General features: G+C 43.5%; 1 protein-coding gene across 1 annotated transcript in view; it reads right to left on the bottom strand.

Moving 5' to 3' along the window:
* Window positions 1-18,088, bottom strand: part of LOC140191089 (uncharacterized) — a 48,564-nt gene extending 30,476 nt beyond the window's left edge. The window contains exons 1-5 of the mRNA XM_072248165.1: window positions 18,039-18,088; window positions 13,655-13,689; window positions 9,111-9,159; window positions 7,130-7,237; window positions 3,075-3,247 (exon numbers count right to left, since the gene is read on the bottom strand). Coding sequence (XP_072104266.1) covers window positions 3,075-3,247; window positions 7,130-7,175 — 219 coding nt within the window. The 5' untranslated portion in view covers window positions 7,176-7,237; window positions 9,111-9,159; window positions 13,655-13,689; window positions 18,039-18,088. The remainder of the gene's footprint in view (window positions 1-3,074; window positions 3,248-7,129; window positions 7,238-9,110; window positions 9,160-13,654; window positions 13,690-18,038) is intronic.
* Window positions 18,089-24,015: the final 5,927 nt, after the last annotated feature.

Genomic DNA, 24,015 nt, shown 5'->3' with positions numbered 1-24,015 from the left:
GAAAAGATGAGTTGGCATTGGAGAGGGCTCAGAGGAGGTCCACAAGGTTGATTCCAGGAAACAAAGAAGTTATGAAGAAAATTTGATGGCTCTGGGTCTGTACTCACTGGAAATTAGAAGAACCAGAGGTGATCTCATTGAAATCTTTCAAATGCTGAAAAGTCTGGACAGAGCAGATGGTTCCCATGCTCAGGGATTCTACGACAAGAGGGTGCGGCTTCAGGATAGAGGAGTGTCAATTTAAACAAGAGATGCAGAGAAATTTCTTCAGCCAGATGGTGGTGAATTTGTGGAATTTATTACCACAGGCAGTAATGGAGGCCAGGTCTTTGGGTGTATTTAAGGCGGAGATTGATAGGTTCTTAATCGGCCACAGCATCAAAGGTTACAAGAAAAATCTCAAAGAGTGGGGCTGAAGAGGGGAAAAGAAAGGATCAGTCATGATTGAATGGCAGAGCAGACTCGATGGGCCAAATGGCCTAATTCTACTCTTATGTCTTATTCTGGTCTATGGGAATAGGTGGAAAGGAATAGAATTTAATGAGGAGTGTGGAACGCTATTGAGAGGTCGACCAGGCTGTCATAGCATGAGGAATGAAATCACCTGGCACTTGTCTGTATGCCAACTCAGCCACGGACAACTAAAGGTCCTCTATTGGAGCTATTCTGAGCTGCAGCAGGACCCATGGGAGACAATCATATCATCAGTCAGGGAAGCCCTCAAAGCAGCCTTTAAGGAGCAGTGAAACCGCTCGCATCAGCCATTGGACTGTGGGTGATTTAGCCTAATGCCAAGGTTCTAGACCATCATAGCCCAGAGATTTGATGACTTGGGGACCACGGTCAGAGAAAAGATTCAATGAAGTGCCGAACCAAGCAACCCGAGCCCAAGCTACATCTGCAGGCATCAGCGATGGAAACCTCTGGCCACCTGGTGGTATAGTCTACCATAGTAAGGAGGTGCGTGAAATGCTGGGAGGGGAGAAGTTGACCAACAAGGTCACTGCCCCGCTGAGTGTAGGCTATCAGCCATTTAGGAAGCTCCTTATAGTCCTTCATGGGTGCATTAGTGAGGGCTATGCAAATTGAATCAGGCATTTGTTACATGAAGGTTTCTTTAAAATTAAAACAAGGATGGTGATTTCCCAGGAGAGGTAGCATCTGGTCCATTAGCTCTGAAGGACTAGCATCACCGAGGTTGGTAGTTATTTGGCACACTCAGACTCCGAGAGTTCAGAAGTCTGTAAAAGGTGGGTTTTCAGCGATCAGTATTTATCGTGTTCAGGCGGGTTTACAAGCAGACTCACCACTCTCACCGGCATAGAACTGCTGAACGACACTACTACATAGTAGTATTTGATGTTATCTGCGGAGATTTCTCACAGAGAAAACCGGACCTCAGCTTGTACAAACCAAGCAATGGCATTTTGCTCCCAAAACTCCAGCAGTTTCAAAGTGACTACATTAGCCAACATGTTCAATAACTCTGGAATCGTCCCAGAGCATCGGATCACCAATGCAGGTTTTTGCAAATAAAATGAAGTGAGGTGTTTTAAGTTTAATGAAACCTGTAAAATATTTTATCGTACTCCAAAACCTGAACACAAAAGTGCACTAAAAAATCCTAGGGTAATTATGTCATCAAGTCAGACCAGCCTCTTAAAGTGAAACCCCAACTTAATGTTTGTGGTTGTGAATTATGAACATTTCCACCAATTAAATTACCCTACACCACCACTTTAAATATACTCCATGTCTTGGCCTCCACAGCTGTCTGTGGCAAAGAATTCTGCCAATTCACCACCTTCTGGCTAAATAAATTCCTCCTCATCTTGGGTCTGAAGGGATGTCCTTGTATTCTGAAGCTGAGCTCACAGGTCCTAGACTCCTTCATTATAGGAAATGTCCTCTCATGTATGACCATGCACTTTGGCAAAAGGTACTAAGATGCAGACCATTCTCCAAATGGGGAGCAAACTCAAACCTCAGAGGCTCAAATGGACCCCAGGATAAGACAGTTGGTTTATCCTCTGACTGAGTCCCAATCCTTTGGATTGCTCTTCCTGAAAGAATGATGGAAACAGAACTGTAGATTCAAACAGCACAGAAAAAGTCCATTTGGCCCAACTTGTTCCTGCTGACCAAGATGCCAATCCAATCTAGCCCTACTTGCATTTGGCCCATAAATGTCTTTTGAAGTCCGAGAGAAACACAATACAGAAATAGATGCTTTAGACCATCGTTACACCAGCCATTAAATACTTATTCCACTTAATCCTTTTATATTATTATTCTCCCCAACATTCTCTTCAACCACCCTCATATTCTACCCCTCACCTGTACTCTATAGACAACTTACAGTAGTCAATTAAACTTCTAACCTCCATATATTTGGGATGTTGGAGGAAACAGAATTACCCATAGGAAACCCACATGGTCACAGGGGAAGCGTGCAGTCTCTATACAGACAGCACCCAAGGTCAGGCTTCAACTTGTGTTGCTGGTGCTAAGAGTCAATAGCTCTATTCATAGTACTGTTGCTCATCTGAGTATTTTCTAGTATCTGAGTGGTAGATGGTAAGTAAGGAGTGAAAAGTCACTGTGAGTAGATTGGAAAATAGAGTTTGACTACAAGAGGATCCGCTCAGCAAGGACCTTATAAATTGGGAAAGACGCTGGAGAGTCCGAGTGACCTACACCCCTCCTAATGTGTATGCCTTTGTACATCCATCTGCTCTGTGTAGAACAGGCAAATGATGAGTGGTTAACCATGGAATTCTTGGCCCTTGTTCCTCTATCAGCTGTGGAGAAGCACAGTTCCCCAGTTTAAGGGTGCTCAATAATCATATATTATGCTTACCAGAGAGATATTGGTTACAGGCAGAGTTATAGGGTGAGGTCACAGATTAACACCAGCCACAAATCATTTTGGAGATATTCATTCATTTTCTCAATGTAAGAGTTGCTGTCCAACATTTATTGCCCTCTCTAACTGCCCATGCACTGGAACAGCCTGTGACCTCTCATGGTCAAGTCAATAACATTTCTCTGTATTAGACAAAAAAAATACCAACCTTGTTGAAAATTACGGTGATTGATTGATTAAAAATATTTTCTGATGCATTGGCAATTCTGACTGTGACTGGTGTAGAGGCTACTGGGAGGGTGTATCCTAGTCCATTTTCTGTGTACAATATGTTAGTGTACTTCTGTTCTCTCCACTCGACAAAAATAACACTTGCACTCCCTGCGCATAGAAAGAGTTTGAAAATATCAGTTATTCTTCCACTTCACATTAATTGCTAAAGTGGTATCACGCTTTGAACCAGTGAAAGAAAGTGCAGTACATAGCTTCTGAATTTTTAAGTTTCTAATGGTTCCTTATAAACAACTCTGAAAAGTAAGATCACAATAAAATCCAGCTCCAAGAAAGATAGAAACTGGAAACAATTCAGCTACCAGAACCTCATCTCATCATTCACATGGCTGATCTTGACCCCGCCTTCACCTAGTCACATCTCATTAAGCTTAATTTTCCTCTTGGCTAACAAATTCTGGGAATCCCTGTTTCAATGCTGCCCACCCTCTGTAGCTCTGGCAGAGTGTTATACATTTTCACTGCCCTTTGGGTAAATAATTATTTTCTAACTCTGATCTTGGTCAGGCTAGTCTTGATTTTAAGGTATGGTCCTTGTGCTGTAGGCATACATGAGGAAATAATTCACTTCTCTCTAATCTTTCATTTTGGATATTTCTAACAGCAACCCTTGATACGAAGTAAAATTGCCTGGAGATTGAACACAGAACAGAGAACATAAAGTGTACAATGCAGGAACAGGTCCTTGGTCATCAATATCTGTGCAGAGCATGATGTCAAATTGTTTTAAAGTCCCTTCTGTCTGGACATAATTTATATTCCTCCATTCCCTGCTTTTTGATGTGGCTATCTAAAAGTTTCTTAAATGCCACTATCATATCTTCCTCCACCACCACCCCAAGCAATGCATTCCAGGCATCCAACACTATCTGTGCAAAAAAATACTTGCTCTGCACTCTTCCTTTAAACGTACGACCACCACCTTAAAGTTAATATTCAACATTTCTACCTGGGAAAAACATTCCAACTATTTACTTCATTTAGGTCTCTCATATTATATTTGGTTTCCTCTCAACCTCTGACACTATAGAGTAAACTGACATAGTGACAGAGAAAGTGCAGTGCAGGCAGACAATAAATTTCAAGGCCAAGATGAGGTAAATAGTGAGGTCCAGAATCTATATCATCATACTAGGTTGATAGTCTTACTGTACAACAGTAGGCCAGATTCTACTGGTGGTATGTGCTTTCAATGATTTGTATCTTCTGCCCAATTGGATGGAGAGAATAGAGGATGTCTGTTATACACAGGGTCTTCCATTATGCTGGTTTTCTTGGCTGTGGCATCAATGTGTTTGGACCAGGACAGTTGGTGTCATTCCTAGGAACTCGAAGCTTTCAATTCTCACGACCTCAGCACCATTAATGTCAACGGGATCACCTGCACTACCCCTGTTATGAAATCAATGACCAATTCTTTTGTTTTACTACATTGGGGGAAATGTTGTTCTGTTGGCATCATGTTACTCGGCTCTGTATCAATATGTTCTCTTTGAGTTCTGGTTATGTGGAGAATGAAGAATGTGGAGGCTTTGGAAAGGATGTAGAAGCGGGTTACTAGGAGAGGCTGTACAAACTTGGATTGCTCTCTCCAGGGCATTGAAGGCCTGATAGAAGGTTATAAAACTATGAGAAGCATGGATAGAGTAGACAATCAGAATATTTTTCCCTGGGTAGAAATGTCACATACTAGAGGGCATGAATTTAAAATAGTTGGGAAAAAGTTTAAAGGAAATGTGTGTGGCAAGTTTTATTTTTAATACAGTGTGTGTTAGAGTGCTTGTTGCCTGGAATAGTCTGCCAGGGTCGGTAATGGAAGCAGATGTGATAAAAGGCTATTGGACAGACACATAAACATATAGAAAATGCAGGGATATGGATCATGTTCCTAAAGGTTGTCATAGTGGGGGGAAGTATTGGAGATAAGCTCCCACTACCTATTAAATGCTCTTCATAATGTGCATCTCAAACAACCTCTGACAACAAAGTCCAGCTCCTGGACTTCACGTGTGGCTTCCTAGTGGAACCATTTCTACTGACAGGAGAAGGGGGAAAGGAGGCAGGAGAAGGGGAAAAGGAAGGTTACTGGTGCCTTAAAATGAGTTGCTTCAGGCAGATGGGGCTTGTCAGCTGTAGTTGGCAACTCATCTAGGAGAAGAAATCTCAATCCTCCTCTGCACTGCAACTATACCTATTCATGGGAAAGGCTTCGTGTATAAACCCAAAGAAAAATCTGGAGCTGGAGTCCCAAAGGCAGTCCTACATTGAATTGAACTCTGACTGGCAATTCCTGCAATGCCACTGATGCCAGTCTGGATCAGTCTCTGCCATTCCTTTGGATTCTTCATCTACGTGGAGAGTGGGATTCTGCTGCATGAGCAACAACTTGCTCTCCATATCCCTAGTTTGCGTACTGGCTTGCATATCACATACACAACCAGGACATAATGTCTGTGGTCAGCCTTGATCAACGGAGGATCTTACTGGATCATGTGCATTCAGAAGAGATTTGATTACACATCATGGTGTACGAGCCTATATTCCATGCTCATAGATAAGGACATAGAGTAAATGGTACGGAAGCCAGCCCTTTGGACCAACTTGTCCATGCTGACCATGTTGCATACCCAAATAAGTCCCAATTGCCTGGATGCTGTCAAGTGTCATGTTGTACGAGAGGTTGAAGAACATTTTCTGACATTATCTCTTTAATGTAAGCCTTTGTGTAATTTGACCCATTGCAAAGCCTCTAGGGTGTGGCGTATGGATTCCAGTAGGCAACACTTTGGTTTGTCAATAGGTTATAAGAACCATCCATCCAATCAGCATGGTGCTTATCTTCAAGGATCCAAAGGGCAAGAGGCAGCTGGACCAAAATTACCTTTTCCTTCACAGATAAATGGAATGGAACAAAGATACTGTGGGCAAGTCTAGAAATGGAAGCATAATATATTTAATTACAATACTTCTTAATAGTGGAAATCTCTATGGCCATACGTGTTATACCTCTTCCTCTTTATCACACCACAGCACTTGGCATAAGGAATGATGTGAAGACAAAAAACAGGATGCTCTACTCCACTCAACGTGATGCTTGAAAGGGAAACATCCTGAGTTTGCTGCCTAATAAGAATCATTCATCCCAATGTGGTTCAGATTTCCCTTCAGAACATCAAAGCATGGAACTAACTTCCTTGTGAAATGCTAGGTATACCTCAATATTTTATGCAGCACACTATCTAATTTTATTAGAAATCCAATCACTTTCATGATATATGTCAACAGAATGTAAGAATACCAGTGTGCTCCGACACATGTATGACAAGTATGCATTGCAAAGCATCAGCCTACAAACATGACTAGCATCTCTTCACCATCTTTACCTTCTGCATGCAATTTACATAACCATGGACCATCATCCTGCAGCATGTCTTAAGCTTATTAAAGGGCCTGTCCACAATGCAGGGGAGACTTACAGAATGATCATCTCTGTATGTCCTTGTTTTCTCATTCTGAGTGATTGTCCTGAAATGAATTTTCCATGAGCAATACACACAAAATGCAGGAGGAACTTAGTAGGTCAGCAAGCATCTATGGAGGGCAATAAAGAGTGATATTTCAGGCCAAAACTTGCCATCAATCCCGATGAAGGGTCTCAGTCTGAAACATCAGCTGTTCATTCATTTCCATTGATACTGCCTGACCTGCTGAGTTCCCCCAACATTTTAGGTGTACTGTTCTGGATTTCCAGCATCTGCAGAATCTTTTGAGTTTATCATCTTCTGGGTTCCAACCCCTTCTCCATGTGATTTCCCAGCCTTCCCAAAAATTATTTCTTCCATTCATATCATCTATTTCCCATTCCTCTGATCAAATGAAAATTAGCTGTTGTGACACCACAGAATTCCCAGTGGAAAGAGATTGAAAATGTCAATGAGAAAGTTTAGTGCCCAATGCATAACACACTCTTACCTTTGCTCCATTCATTCTCATTCAGCTGCATTTCCAAAGTGCTCATGTTCAGTGGAATAATCACTTTTCCAGTGCGTGTGATGTTTACTTCAGTAATATTAGAATAAACTGAAATACAATTGTCACCATATAATCATTAATGGGGCCATTAGTATATGTATACGTACATACAACATAGATATACACTACCCCCTACAGATACACAAATCCCATAAAAATTACATACACACAATGTTGTGGTCGAGGCAGAAACATTTGGAACATTTAAAAGATTCTTAGATGGGCACATGGATGATAGAAAAATGTCGAAAAATTGGATGACAATGGATATGTAGCACAGAAACAGGCCATTCAGCTCATATGGATGTTTATGTCCCTCCTCATGCCTCCGCTAGTCTTTTGTTCTCTAAGTCTCCCAATATTTCTCAAATACTGTATCATTTCTTAATGCATGCATTACTAAATGATAATAAAAGAGGACTGCGTGTCTTCATAATCTAATCTAATCTAATTTCACCCTCATTTCACTCCCCACCACTTTAGTGTCCTTGTCCAGCCTCTACCTAAATACTATATTATTCTCTTCCACCTCTCCCACACTCATATCACTTTCTTGCTGAAGAAGTTCCTTCATTCCCTGTTTGATTTCATTGTTAGGCTTGAAAGTGAATGATGTTCAGTAATGATTTTCGCAACAAGTAAGTTCAAAGTTCAAAATTTAAATAGACTTTATCATCAAAGTACATATATGTCAACATATATAATCCTGAGATTCACTTTCTTGTGAGCATACTAAACAAATTCATAACAGAATAATAATTATACTTGGGAGTTCAGTCAGTGTGCAAAAGAAAACAAACTGATCAAATACAAAAAGAAAGAAAGAAAAAGCAATAAAGATTGAACATGGGATGAAGAGTCCTTGAAAGTGAGTCCATAGATTGTGGGAACAGTTCAGTGATGGAGCAAGTGAAGTTGAGTGAAGTTATCTCTTTTGATTCAAGAGCCTGATAGTAGAGGGGTAATAACTGTTACTGAATCTGGTGCTGTGAGTCCTGAGTCTCCAGTACCTTCTTCCTGATGGCAGCAGCAAGGAGAAATCATGACTTGGATGGTGGGGGTCCCTAATGATGAATGCTGCCTTCCTATGACAATGTTTTGTGTAGATGTGGTCTGTGGTGGGCAGGGCTTTACCCGTGATGTATTCATTATCTTTGTAGAATTTTCTGTTCGGGGGCATTAGTGTTTCCATATCAGGCTATGATGCAGCCAGTCAATATACATGCATATCTGTAGAAATTTGTCAACATTTTAGATGTCATGCTGAATCTTCACATTCTTCTGAGGAAGAAGGGCGCTGTTATGCTTTCTTCATAATTGCACTTAAGTGCTGAGCCAGGACAGAAATAATATTGAGGAACAAAGTTGCTGAATCTCTCCACCTTTAATCCTCCGATGAGGACTAGCTCATGGACTTCTGGTTTCCTCTTCCTGTAGTCAATAATCAGCTCCTTGGTCTTGCTGACATTGAGTAAGAGGTTATTGCTATGGCACCACTCAGCCAGATTATTTATCTCCCTCCCATATCTTGATTCGCCACCACCTTTAATTTAGCCAATGACGGTGGTGTCATCAACAAACTTGAATTTGGAGTTGTGCCACTCTTTCCCATTCTCTCCTCCTAACATTTCATGATGTTAAAAACCTCTACAGTATTAATTCAATCCTCAGCCTTCCTTTTCCAAATGAAAAGTCGTGCATGCAGTCTCTTCACTATTTTACAGATACACGGAGCTGCATGTTTCTGGACTCATCCTTCAATACACCTTATCAGCTATAAGAGCAGAGTTAGGCCACTTAGCCCAGAGAATCATCGGTGATTTTTTTTAACTAAATTCTTCCGGCTTCTCCCTGTAAATCTTAACCCTATAATGATCTGTCAACAGTACATCACTGGTAATAAAGATTTGTGAATTTTTACCTGAATTATTGACAAAAGCTGTACAATACGTCAAACATTGATTACTATCCTGTTAAGACAAAAGACATCAATGAAATTTCATTAATTTAATGAAAACAATCCGTAGGTTCATTTTAAAGTTTGTCAGCTATTCTCACACGCTGTTCTCTGTGTTAGTGTTAGTGCTGCCATACACTCAGATCTCCTGACATGCACTAGCAATGGCATATTCTGATGGTACTGGGTTCACTGTCTGCAAAGCCCTAAGTTCAAAAGAAGATTCTAAGCATTATGGGATATAAGTATCTATAGGTACCCTCACTATAAGGAGGCTATACTGTATTAGCCTAGTCTTCAAAACTAATTTACTTCCTTGTGTAGACTTTGACTTTAAGACTTGGAAGCAGAATTAGGCCATTAAGCCCATCAAGCCAGATGGTCTGTATCCCAGGGTGCTTAAGGAAGTAGCCCAAGAAATAGTGGATGCATTAGTGATAATTTTTCAAAACTCGTTAGATTCTGGACTAGTTCCTGAGGATTGGAGGGTGGCTAATGTAACTCCACTTTTTAAAAAAGGAGGGAGAGAGAAACCGGGGAATTATAGACCGGTTAGCCTAACGTCGGTGGTGGGGAAACTGCTGGAGTCAGTTATCAAGGATGTGATAACAGCACATTTGGAAAGCGGTGAAATGATCGGACAAAGTCAGCATGGATTTGTGAAAGGAAAATCATGTCTGACGAATCTCATAGAATTTTTTGAGGATGTAACTAGTAGAGTGGATAGGGGAGAACCAGTGGATGTGGTATATTTGGATTTTCAGAAGGCTTTTGACAAGGTCCCACACAGGAGATTAGTGTGCAAACTTAAAGCACACGGTATTGGGGGTAAGGTGGGTGGAGAGTTGGTTAGCAGACAGGAAGCAAAGAGTGGGAATAAAAAGGACCTTTTCAGAATGGCAGGCGGTGACTAGTGGGGTACCGCAGGGTTCAGTGCTGGGACCCCAGTTGTTTACAATATATATTAATGACTTGGATGAGGGAATTAAATGCAGCATCTCCAACTTTGCGGATGACACGAAGCTGGGTGGCACTGTTAGCTGTGAGGAGGATGCTAAGAGGATGCAGGGTGACTTGGATAGGTTGGGTGAGTGGGCAAATTCATGGCAGATGCAATTTAATGTGGATAAGTGTGAAGTTATCCACTTTGGTGGCAAAAATAGGAAAACAGATTATTATCTGAATGGTGGCCGATTAGGAAAAGGGGAGGTGCAACGAGACCTGGGTGTCATTATACACCAGTCATTGAAAGTGGGCATGCAGGTACAGCAGGCGGTGAAAAAGGCGAATGGTATGCTGGCATTTATAGCGAGAGGATTCGAGTACAGGAGCAGAGAGGTACTACTGCAGTTGTACAAGGCCTTGGTGAGACCACACCTGGAGTATTGTGTGCAGTTTTGGTCTCCTAATCTGAGGAAAGACATCCTTGCCATAGAGGGAGTACAAAGAAGGTTCACTACATTGATTCCTGGGATGGCAGGACTTTCATATGAAGAAAGACTGGATGAACTGGGCTTCTACTCGTTGGAATTTAGAAGATTGAGGGGGGATCTGATTGAAACGTATAAAATCCTAAAGGGATTGGACAGGCTAGATGCAGGAAGATTGTTCCCGATGTTGGGGAAGTCCAGAACGAGGGGTCACAGTTTGAGGATAAAGGGGAAGCCTTTTAGGACCGAGATTAGGAAAAACTTCTTCACACAGAGAGTGGTGAATCTGTGGAATTCTCTGCCATAGGAAACAGTTGACGCCAGTTCATTGTCTATATTTAAGAGGGAGTTAGATATGGCCCTTGTGGCTACGGGGGTCAGGGGGTATGGAGGGAAGGCTGGGGCGGTGTTCTGAGTTGGATGATCAGCTATGATCATAATAAATGGCGGTGCAGGCTCGAAGGGCTGAATGGCCTACTCCTGCACCTATTTTCTATGTTTCTATGTTTCTAAGTCTTCTCCACCATTCCATTATGTCTAATTTTAAAAATCATAGAGGAACACACCCTTCAGTCCATCTAATCCATTCTGAAAACTATTTAAATTGCTTATTCCCAATGACCTGCACCAGGACCATAGTACTCATATCCATACTATCCATGTACATCTCCAAACTTCTCTTAAATGTTGAAACTGAGGTCACATGGGCCACTTGTGCTGGAAGCTCATTCCACACTCTCACAGTCCTCTGAGTGAAGAAGTTTCCCCTCATGTTCCCCCTTAAACTCCTCACCTTTCACCCTCAATCTATGACCTCAGGTTGTGGTTCCACTCAACCTCTGTAGAAAAAGCCTGTTCACACTTATGCTATCTATACCCTTCATAATTTTGTATACCTCTATCAAATCTCCTCTCAATCTTCTACATTCAAAAGAATACAGCCTTAACCTACTCATCTTTCTTTATAGTTCAGGTTCTCCGACCCAGCAACATCCTTGTAAAAATTTCTCTGCACTCTTTCAACCTTGCTTATATCTTTCCTGTAGGTAGGTGACCAAAACTGCACACAATACTCCAAATTAGGCCTTACCAACATTTTATATAACTTCAACATAACATCCTATCTTCTGCACTCAAAATGTATATTAATTAATGAAGGCTAATGTGCCAAAAGTTTTCCTTAAACCTTATCTCCCTGTGATGCCACTTTCAACAAGCTATGTATCGGTATTCCCAGATCCCTTTGTTCTACCACATTCCTCAGTGCCCTATCATTCGCTGTGTAAGACCTACCTTGTTTAGTCCTACTGAAGTGCAAAACTTAGCACTTGTCCGCATTAAATTCCATTTGTCATTTTTCAACCCATTGTTCCAGCTCATGCAAGCCATGAAACCCTTCTTCACTGTCCACTACACCTTGGTGTCATCCACAGATTTGCTGATCCAGTTAACTACATTGTCATCCATATCATTGCTATAGATGACAAACAACAAAGAACCCAACATCAATCCCTGTGGCTCACCACTAGTCATAACCCTCCAGTCAGAGAGGCAACCATCTATGACCACTCTCTGTCTTCTTCCATAAAGCCAATGCCTAATCCAATTTACTACTTCATCTTGAATGCTGAGTGACTGAACTTTCTTGATCAGCATCCTGTGCAGGATCTTGTCGAATATCCACATACACAATTTAGTATTCCTCTCAACCCCATTCTTCTGCCTTCTCCATGTAACCTTTGACACCATTACTGATCAAGAACCTATCACTCTCTACTTTAAATATACCCAATAACTTGGCCTCCACAACCATCTGTGGAAATGAATTCCACATATTCCACTACCCTCTGTCTAAAGAAATTTCTCCTTATCTCTGTTCTCTATTCTGAGGCTGGGCCCTCTGGTCCCACTCTACGAAACATCCTCCCCACATCCACTCTATCTAGACCTTTCAATATTTGATAGCTTTTAATGAGATCCCCCTTATTCTTCTAAACTCTAGCAAGTACAGAACCAGGGCCTTCAAGTGCTCCTCATAGGTGAATTCATTCATTACTAGAATTATTCTCATGAATCTTATCTGGACCCTTGCCAATGCCAGCACATCATTTCCTAAACAAAGGGCCCAAAACTGCTCATAATACTCCAAGTACATTGCTTTATAAAGCCTCAACATTACATCTTTGCCTTTATATTCTCGTCCTATCGAAGTGAGAGCTAACATTGCATTTGCCTGCCTTACTATCAACTCAGTCTCTGATTTCTGAATTTTCTTCCTGTTTAGGAAATAGTCAATGTCTTTAATCCTCTTACCAAAGTGCATGACCATACACTTCCCTACACTGTATTCAATTTGCCACTTCTTTGCCCATTCTCCCAATCTGTCTAAGATCTTCTGCAGACTCCCTGTTTCCTCAACATTATCTGCCCCTCTTCCTATCTTTTGCATGGTCTGTAACCTTGGGCACAAAGCCATTAATCTCTGTGAGGTCTAACAGCCAATACTCATTGTTTGAGTGGTGGGCTCCCTGTTCCAACCCAGAAGGAGAGTTGTTCAACTAACAAAATAGCTTTAACATGTTTATATTTAGACAAATAGTTCATAACACACATTTCAAACTCACAGAGGATTTCTGATTTATAAAAGACTTCTGAATTACAAAAGTTTTTTAAACTACAAGTTTTCAAACACAGGTACAGTTCTTAAGAACTATAAGAACATAGCAACAAGTTGCAGAAGAATGAGTCACCTGTTGCAGAAACCAAAGTTTGAGGAATAATTCTACTCCTTCTTTCTCTTGCCCTGCCTTTTTGCCATTCTCAAGAGAAAATCTGAAGGTGCTGGAAATCAAGGTAACACACACAAAATGCTGGAGGAACTCAGCAGGCTAAGCAGCATCTAGGCCATTACCCCAAAGTCTCATGGTCACTTCACTTTGCAAATCACATCTCTTGAGCCAGCAGCCAGCAGTCTTGAGCCTGTGCTCTGTAGACTGTGATGTTTGTTTGTAAAGTTGTCCTTTTTCTAACATCAGACTGATTTTTGCTTGCAATTTACATTAAAAACTAAAGACTTACAGATGATCTGCAACAAAATCCAGATGTTTCCGCACCTTAGAGAGAAATAAAATCAGTTCAGATAATCAGTTAGAGTGTCCACTGACCAACCAATCCCCAACTCACTTATGTCAACATCAACTTACCACCCACCGCCTAACTCATTGACCTTATACCGACCAGCCACTACTCAGGTCACTGACCACTCACAGCCCAGCTCGTTAGTCACAGCATTCACTGAACATCCAACTGCAGAACTCACTGACCACAACATCCTAAAACCACCCCCTGCCCAAGTCACTGATCACACACTGCCCAACTCAAAGATCACACTTCACACCGACCACACACTGCCCAGCTATCTGACCATAAATGCCATTGACAATCGACTGCCCAATTCACTGACAACAGCATCTATTTACCATCAGCTGATTAGCTACAGAATCCACTGAACACCAACTCACTGAGCACAACCTTCACTGACCACCCTCTTCCCAACTCACTAACGGCAAGTACATAGAAACATAAAAAACCTATGGCACAATACAGGCCTTTTGGCCCACAATGCTGTGCCGAACATGTACTTACTTTAGAAATTACCTAGGGTTACCCTTAGCCCTCTATTTTTCTAAGCTCTATGTGCCTATCCAGGGGTCTCTTAAAAGACCCTATTGTATCTGCCTTCACCACCATTCCACGCACTCACTGTTCTCTGCATATAAAACTTAACCCTGACATCTCCGCTGTACCTACTTCCAAGCACTTTAAAACTGTGCCCTCTCATGTTAGCCATTTCAGCCCTGGGAAAAAGCCTCTGACTATCCACACAATCAATGCCTCTAATCATTTTATACACCTCTATCAGGTCACCTCTCATCCTCCGCCGCTCCAAGGAAAAAAGGCGGAGTTCACTCAACCTATTCTCATAACGCTTGCTCCCCAATCCAGGCAACATCCTTGTAAATCTCCTCTGCACCCTTTCTATAGTTTCCACATCCTAAATAACTTTGACCACCTGCTGCCTAAGTCACTGACCATAACCACTGGTGACCACTCACTGACACAGCATCAACTGACCATCCACTGCACAGCTCATTAGCCACAGAATCCACTGATTATCAACTGCTCAACTCACTGACTACAGCCTACATCGACCAACCACTGCTGTTCACTCACTGCCCAACTAAATGTCCACACTCACGCTGTCCAACTCATTGACCACAACCTCCACTGACCACCTAAGGCCCAACTCTAACCACAGCCTCCTTTGAGCACCCACTGCCCAGTCACTGGGCAGTTGACTGGGTACAACTGACTACCCACTGCTCAACAATCTGACCATCGCATCCCCTGACCTAAATCACTGACCTCAACTTCCACTGACTACCTCAACTCATTGACCTCAGCATCCACTGACTACCAGCTGCTCATTTCACTGACCATAGCATCCACCAGCCACCCAAGCACAACTCAATGACAACAGAATCCACTGAACGCCACTGTCCAACTCCCCGACAGAGGCATCCAATAACCTCCCACTGCCCAACTCAATGACCACCCAAAGCCTAGCTCAATGACTACAACCACCATTGACCACCCACTACCCAAGTCTCTAACCACAGCCTCTACTAACCAGCCACTACCCAACTCATTGACCACAGCATCCACTGAATACCCACAGCACAACTCATTGACAACAGCCTCCACTCTTCACTCACTGCACAGCTCACTGACCACAACCTCCTCTGACCACCCACTGTCCAGCTCACCCACCACATCATCCTCTGACCACCTACTTCTCATCTCACAGACCACCCATTTCCCAACTCATTGACCAAGAACGTCACCAACAACAGACAAAGTCACTGTCCAGAGCCTCCACTGACCATGCACAGCTCAACTCACAGACCACAATCACCACTGACTACCGACTGCCAAACTAAGGAACCGTTTCCTCCACTGACCACACACTGCCTCAGCCACCGACCAACCAATTATCACCTCACTTACTACAGCATCCACTAACCAAACACTGTGCAACTCACTGTCATCACACTGTTCATCTCACTGACCTCCCACTACCCAACTCTCGGACCATAGGCTCCACTGACCACCCACTGTCCAGTCACTGACCACCCACTGTCCAAATCAATGACCAACTACTGCCCAATTCACTGCACTGTCTTCCCACTCTCCAACTCACTGACCTCCCACTGTCCAACTCACTGACCTTCCACTGCCTAACTCACTGACCACCCACTGCCCAACTCACTGACCACCCGCTGACCAACTCACTGACCACCCACTGCCCAACTCACTGACCACCCACTGCCCAACTCACTGACTACCCACTGCCCAATTCACTGACCACCCACTGCCCAACTCACTGACTACCCACTGCCCAACTCACTGACTACCCACTGCCCAACTCACTGACCACCCACTGCCCAACTCACTGACCACCCACTGCCCAACTCACTGACTACCCACTGCCCAACTCACTGACCACCCACTGCCCAAATCACTGACCACCCACTGCCCAAATCACTGACCACCCACTGCCCAACTCACTGACCACCCACTGCCCAACTCACTGACTACCCACTGTCCAACTCACTGACCACCTACTGCCCACAAGCACCACGAACCACACACTGCCCAACTTAATGACTACCCACTGTCCAACTCACTGACATTCCACAGCCCAACTCAAAGTGCTGAATTCACTGACCACCCACTGTACAACTCACTGAACACCTGCTGTACAACTCACTGAACACCCACAGTACAACGCACTGAACTCCCACTATACAACTCACAGAACTCCCACTGTACAACTCACTCTACACCCACTGTACAACTCACTGAACACCCACTGTACAACTCACTGAACACCCACTGTACAACTCACCGACAACCCACTGTACAACTCACTGACAACCCACTGTACAACTCACTGAACATCTACTGCACAATGCACTGAACTCCCACTGTACAACTCACTGACCATCCACTGTACAACCTACTGATCATCAACTGTCCAACTCACTGATCTTCCACTGCCCAAATCACTAACAACCCACTACCCAACCTTTTGACCATAAGCAGCGCGACCCACATACTGCCCACATTACAGACCACAGCTCCACTGACTTCCCACTGCCCAACTCAATGACCACACACTCTTCTGACCACTCACCAACTAATGCTGACCACGCCTTCCACTGTCCATAGTCATCCCAACACCCTGACCACCTACTACTCATCTCATTGACCACACACTGTACAACTCACTGACAATAAACTCCACTGGTCTCCCACTGTCCAACTCACTGACCACAGCCTCTACTGAACACAAACCACCCAGCTCACTGAGCACAGCCTCCACTGACCACACAATGCCCAACTAACAAAGCACAGCCTCCAATAATCACGCATTGTCCAACTCACTGACCACAACATCCACTTACCCACCCTGCCCATCTGACTAGCAACAGAATCCACTGAACTAACTGTCCAAGAAACTGATCACAGTACCCAATGACCTCCCACTGTCCTAGTCACTGACCACATTTTCCACTTGCCACCCACTGCCTAACTCACTGACCACAGCCACCACTGACACTGGCAGCCCAACTCACTGACTGCAGTGACCAAAGACCATTCATTGTCAACCTTCTGACTATGGCCTCACCTGACCTAACTTCCAATGATCACCCACTCCAAACTCTTTCACCACAATTTGCACTGTCCACCCACCAAAACTCACTGACTACAGTTCCAATTGCCCACCCACCCAAAACTCACTGACCACTCATCCTCAACTAGCAGCCAAAACCTCACCCACACTGACCCTCACCCAGACTGGACATCTATCCTTCTGAACACATGCCAGTACCAGCACCTTCCCTCTCTTTCTCCTCACTAAACCTGTCACGTTTGGTCCACTCCAATCAAATTTCAGCCTTCGTTCCACAGATTTCCTCTGGTCCAACCATGAGGGTTATAGATAGGCCATGTGCACTCAAGTTGGTTTCCCAAGGCTGGGTTAATGAAAAACCCAACCTAGTAGGTGTAGGTGGAAGCTGAAGGGGAAATACTTAATAGGGACTTGAGGAACTTTTTTTTTTTTAAACACAGATGCTGATGTATGTATGGGACAAGCTATCAGGGAATTGGTTGGGTGGGTACAATAGCAACTTTTAAAAGACAGTTGGACAAGTATATGGATAACAAAAGTTTAGAGAGTTACGTTCCCAAGCGTGTACAAAAGGACTAGATTAAATGGGCATCTTTAGTGGAAAGGACCAGCTGGACCAGGGGGTCTGTTTCCATGCTGTATGATGCAATGGTTCTATGATCCATGTACAAATAAATAGAGTCTTTTTTACAAATTGCAACTCACTTGCTCTGCCTTTGTTTTCCAAATGATTGTTGATAATGCAACAGAGCAGACCTGAAATCAAAGCAATTCAGAGTTAGTCCACAAAGCAAGCCAGCGCCCTTGTCATCAGCGTGACTCAAAGTGAAGCAAAAAGACATTAAGAAGCAGGCGTATTTGTGTGTCAACATGATGCACACACTGGGGATAAACCATGATATAAAAAGTACAAAACAGTTATGTAAATATTCAATACAAAACATATATATGATACAGTGTATGCCTTGGTGGTGTTCAGATATACTTCCATAACAAGTTTACAGTGACTTGGAATTCAGCCTCTGAGTATGCCTGCATATGAAAATAGTCTTCCTTTTCCTGTACCAGCTTTGCACTTCTGGAGTAGACCTGATAAAGATTGAACAATTTATCATAAATACTGCAGATACGTTCAACTCAAGCAGGAGACTTGTTGGAGGAAAGGTTCAACAATGTAGTGAGAAAGACAGGAGAAGATGTCGCGTAGTTTGAGTCTGCACCATCATGAATCAAATAAAGGCCCTCCACCAATCTGTACCTGCTGCATTATACTTCTGTCCAACATTAAAGATCCATGACAGGAGACAAGAAAATTTGCTCCACTTTCCATATCTTTGGAGTCTCACCTCAGCAAAAATAAAACAATTATCAGTGATGAAATTTACCATTGTTGTCAATCCACCTTTGGCTGTCTGAGAAGAGGGTCAACCCTGGCACAGAATTTGTTATCTAATGCACCACAGTGATCCTTGTTAACCAATAGAGACCAGAGTGTTTGAATAAATGAGTCTTTTTTTGGGTGGCAGACCCCAAGCACCAAATAGCTTGTTTCTGTTTTCTGTTTCTTGTCCTCCTGTATGCTTCTGAAACTTGGTACCAAAAACCTATAGTAGGTGAATCAAAGCAATGAAATATACCAATACACTGGCAGGATAAGAACCAGCAATAGCATCCTCTCTCATTCCCAGCCTCGAGTACAAGATAAAATGAAGCAGGGCTAATTTTGGGGGAACTAGGAAAGGATCTAGCAGATGTCAATTGGGGAAGCCTGTCTGGAGGGAAAGAAACAAATGGCTAGCGGGAGGCTTTTAAGAGTGTGGTATCAAAAGCCCAGGAACAACATGCTCTTGTTAGGGTGAAGAGTCAAACTAGCAAGTTTTGAGAACCACGGCTGATGAGAGATATTGAGGTGTATAAGGCATACATCAGGTGTAGGAGGTTGGGGATAAATGAATCTCTTGATAACTATAAAAAAATTAAGAATACACAAGAAGGAAATCAGGAGGGCAAAGAGAAGCTGTGAAAGATTAAGGAAAGTCCCAAAGGGTTCTTTAGATATATTAAGACTATAAGGGTAGCTAAGGAAGGCGGTTAAGGTGGTGGCGTGGAGATAAGTCTCTACCAAAGGAAGTGTAAGGCGCTCCTTTCCTCCGCTAGCCTGCAGGTCACCCTTGGGCAAGGTGTAACACCTCCTTAGCTCCCAGTCAGGACCATGTGAAGCCATAGGAGCAGGTGACGAATGGTTGTATAAGCAGCTGGTGCTTATCACAAGTCGTGGTTATGTGTCGTCTAATGCCAGGCAAAAAATTTCAAAGAGTATTGATAATGGGCTGGGTTTACTCATCTTGTAAAGACACTGCCCAGAAGAAGACAATGGCAAACCACTTCTATAGAAAAATTTGCAAAGAACAATCATGGCCATAGACCATGATCACCCATGTCATACGACATGGCACCTGATGATGCTGAGGAGAGAGGGATCAGCAGGGCCGCTTATTTCTTGAGCCACAGGAGATGGGGGGCATTTTTGATGAATATTCCTCCCTTGGTGTTTACTGAGGAAAAATGATGGTTGCTCAAGAGATGAGGAAAACAAGTGGGGATGTTCATATTACCATGGAAGAGGTACTTGCAGCCTTACAGCACATTAAGGTTGATGAATTCCCTGAGCCTGAGCAAGTGCATTCTCAGGCTTCGTGGAAGGCTATAGAAGAAATAGCTGAGGCCATTGTGGATATATTTCTTCTTTTCTTTATTAATCTTTTTATTGATTTAAAAGAAGCATAAGTACATAAATAAAGAAGAGAATTATTTTGAATATATATATATCAGTAACAATATAAACCATGATTAGGATAGACAGTGTCAAAATCATAGATACTGTTAAACTAGTATAAAATATAACATATAACCATATAACAATTACAGCACGGAAACAGGCCATCTCTGCCCTTCTAGTCCGTGCTGAACACCGACCTGTACTCAGTTCATAACCCTCCATTCCTTTCCTGTCCATATATCTATCCAATTTAACTTTAAACGACAACATTGAACCTGCCTCAACCACTTCTGCTGGAAGCTCGTTCCACACAGCTACCACACTCTGAGTAAAGAAGTTTCCCCTCGTATTACCTCTAAACTTTTGCTCTTTAACTCTCAACTCATGTCCTCTTGATTGAATCTCCCCCATTCTCAATCGAAAAAGCCTATCCATATCAACTCTATCAATCTCCCTCATAATTTTAAACACCTCTATCAAGTCCCTTCTCAATCTTCTACTCTCCAAAGAATAAAGACCTAACTTGTTCAACCTTTCTCTGTAACTTAGGAGATGAAACCCAGGCAACATTTTAGTAAACCTCCCCTGTACTCTCTCAATTTTATTGACATCTTTCCTATAATTCGGTATATAATAAAAAAATGAAAATAACAATTGTCCTCTTATCAGTGAATGGAGAGAAAAGAAAAAACTTTGGGTTTTAAATGGAAAGAAAATAAAAACCACTACACTATAGAAAAAAAAACAAAAAAATCAAAAAAAAAGGGACTGGGCAGTCCATTTTGAGGATACAATTTAAAAAAAGAAAGACTTTCTGATCAAATCTTAAACTTCAGAAAAAAGATTGAAAGAATAATAAGTCAGTTTAAATGAAAATATTGGATAAAAGGTTGCCAGATTTGCTCAAATTTAAAGGATATATCAAATGTCCAACTTCTCATTTTCTCTAAACTTAAACAGGACATAATGGAGGAGAGCCAGTAAAAGACCGCAGGTGGATTAGAATCCTTCCACTTCAATAAAATGGCTCTCCTAGCCAGTAAGGTCGAAAAGGCCATCATACGTTGAGCGGAAACAGGAATATTTCCTGCTTCCAGTGGGATAACCCCAAAAATTGCTGTAAGCAAATTAGGTTGTCTATCCAGATCCAAATCTTTTAATAGTATTTTAAGAACATCTCTCCAAAAGATATCTTGCTTTATACAAGACCAATAAATATGAGTTAAAGTGGCCAGCTCAGTATTACATCTGTCACAAATAGGATTGATATTGGAGAAAATACATGCTAGTTTATCCTATGACATATGGGCCCAATGCACTACCTTGAACTGTATCAAGGAATGACGGGCACAAATAGATGGGTTGTTAACTGAATCAAAAATTTTACTCCATTGATTATCTGAAAATGACTCTTAAAGTTCCGATTCCCAAGCACGTTTAATTTTATCATTAGATATCATTCGTGAGTTCAACAATCATTTATAGATTATAGCTATCAACCCTTTTTGAAATGGTTTAAACTGAACGAGAGCATCTGTCATATTAGGTGGATAAGCAGAAGAGTAACTTGGCAACAAACCACATAAGAAATTCCTAATTTGTAAATATCTAAAAAAGTGTGCATTAGATAAATCATATTTATCCACTAACTGAGAAAAAGGCATTAAACAGTCCCCTAACATTGTGGATATATTTGCTTCATTACTAGCTACCATTGAAGTGTCTGAAGACTAGAAGGTGGCTAATTTAATTCCATTATTTAAGAAGTGTAGCAAGGACATGTAAGGGAACTACAGGTTGGTCATCTTCTCTGCAGTAGCAGAGAAGTTACTGGAGAGAATTCTGATGAGCTTGATCTGTCAACATTTGAAAAGACAGAGTCTGATCAGGAGGAGTCAGCATGGCCATGTGCATGGGATGTTGTGTTTGATTAATCTTTATGAGGTTTTTGAAAAGGTATCTAAAAGAGTAAATCACAGTGATGTGGCAGCTCGCCCACGCAGCAAGCGAACCAGCTCCAGCAGTCGCCGGCGAGCCCGCAGCCAGTGGCAACCAAGAGGACTCTGAGTGCGGGGCAGACCTCGGCCCGGAAGCTGACGTCGCTTCTGCCCCACAAAGAGCAGGGGTTGCTGGGAGCAGGTTACTTAAGCGCGCGCCAATTCAAACAGTAAACAGTTCAACCTGACCCTGCTCCGGTCAGTGTGTTGTTTTCACTCGTGGCGTATCAGCGTGACTACATTGGTGACCCCAACGGTCCAACGGCATTTGGACCCAACATGAATGACTCAGCTCTGCAGAATGCAGTTTCCCTTAAACTGCCAGCCTTCTGGACCACCCAACCCCTGGTCTAGTTTGAGCAAGCGGAGGCCCAGTTCCAGGTCAGGCAAATTGTCTCAGATGCCACCAAGTATTACTACGTGGTGGGCGCCCTCGACCAGGAGATAGCGGGTCGCGTTATTGACTTTCTGCGTCAGCCCCTGGCAACACACAGGTACGAGGCACTCAAGGCCCTGTTAATCTGCACGTTTGGCCTCTCCCGCCGCCAACTACATATGGACGTCCTGGGCCACCGCGCACCATCAACCCTGATGAGCGACATGCCAGCACTGGCAGACGGCCATAAGCCTTGCCTGCTGTTTGAACAGATCTTCCTGGAGCAAATGCCTGAAAACATCCGCCTCCTGCTAGCAGATGAAGACTTCAGAGACCCGCACAGGGTGGCTGCCTGCGCGGACGTGCCTTGGCGTGCCAAACAAATTGGCAGAACCACCATTGGAATTAGAGCTACGGCACAGCCGAAAGCCCAGCCCTCCCACACCCCAACAGCGCAGCACGTAACACCCACCAAGGGACAGCACCACTTCTGAGTCTTGGTGTTTTTATCATCGAAGGAGGGGTTCCGGGGCCTGCCGCTGCCGACTGCCATGCTCGTTCCAGGGAAACGCCAGGACCAGCTGTCGCTGATGGCTATGGCGGCTGGTCACTGTGATAGCCTCCACTACGTTTGGGACAAGCACTCTGGGCGTAGATTCCAGGTGGAAACGGGGGCAGAAATCAGTGTCCTACCCCCCTCGAGCCACGATACCCAAACTAGAAGAACAGGACCGGAATTTGCGGCAGCCAACAGCAGCACCATCCGCACCTACAGCGCAAGAACCATCCCCTTGCAGTTCGGTTCCAGCCGCTTTACATGGACATTTATGCTGGCCGCAGTGTTGCAGCCATTGCTAGATGCGGACTTCCTCCGCGCGTACTGCCTGCTCGTGGATTTGAAGGAACGACGATTGGTCGATGCGAAGACATTCCAGTCTTTCTCCCTTGGTGAGGCCAGGTTACCGGCCACGCACTTGGACTCCGTCACTCATTCCAACAACGAGTTTGCCAGAGTATTATCGGAGTTCCCACCTATCATCACACCGCAGTTTTCCTCAACAAACCCCAAGCACAGCGTAATGCATCACATCCCCACACAGGGACCTCCCCTTCATACCTGAGCCCGCAGGCTACCGTCCGACAAGCTCCGCCTCGCAAAGGAGGAATTCAAGAGGATGGAGATGGGGATTATGCGGCGTTCCGACAGCCCGTGGGCCTCCCCACTCCATATGGTGCCCAAATCCGCAGGAGGGTGGAGACCGTGCGGCGACTATCGGAGGCTGAATGACGCCACCACATCCGATCGCTATCTGGTACCACACATCCAGGACTTTATGGTCAACCTGCACGGGGCGCACGTCTTTTCGAAGATTGACCTGGTCCGAGGGTATCATCAGATCCCAGTCCACCCGGATAATGTACCCAAGACGGCCCTCATTACCCACTTTGGCCTGTTCGAGTTCCTCAGGATGCCGTTCAGGCTCAAAAACGCGGCGCAGACTTTCCAGCGCTTGATAGATGCAGTAGGGC

This window comes from Mobula birostris, chromosome 32 (assembly GCF_030028105.1).
Source record: "Mobula birostris isolate sMobBir1 chromosome 32, sMobBir1.hap1, whole genome shotgun sequence".
NCBI classification, from domain to species: Eukaryota; Metazoa; Chordata; class Chondrichthyes; order Myliobatiformes; family Myliobatidae; genus Mobula; species Mobula birostris.
The sequence above is the reverse complement of the archived record's forward strand: the minus strand, read 5'-3'. Positions and strand labels throughout refer to the sequence as shown.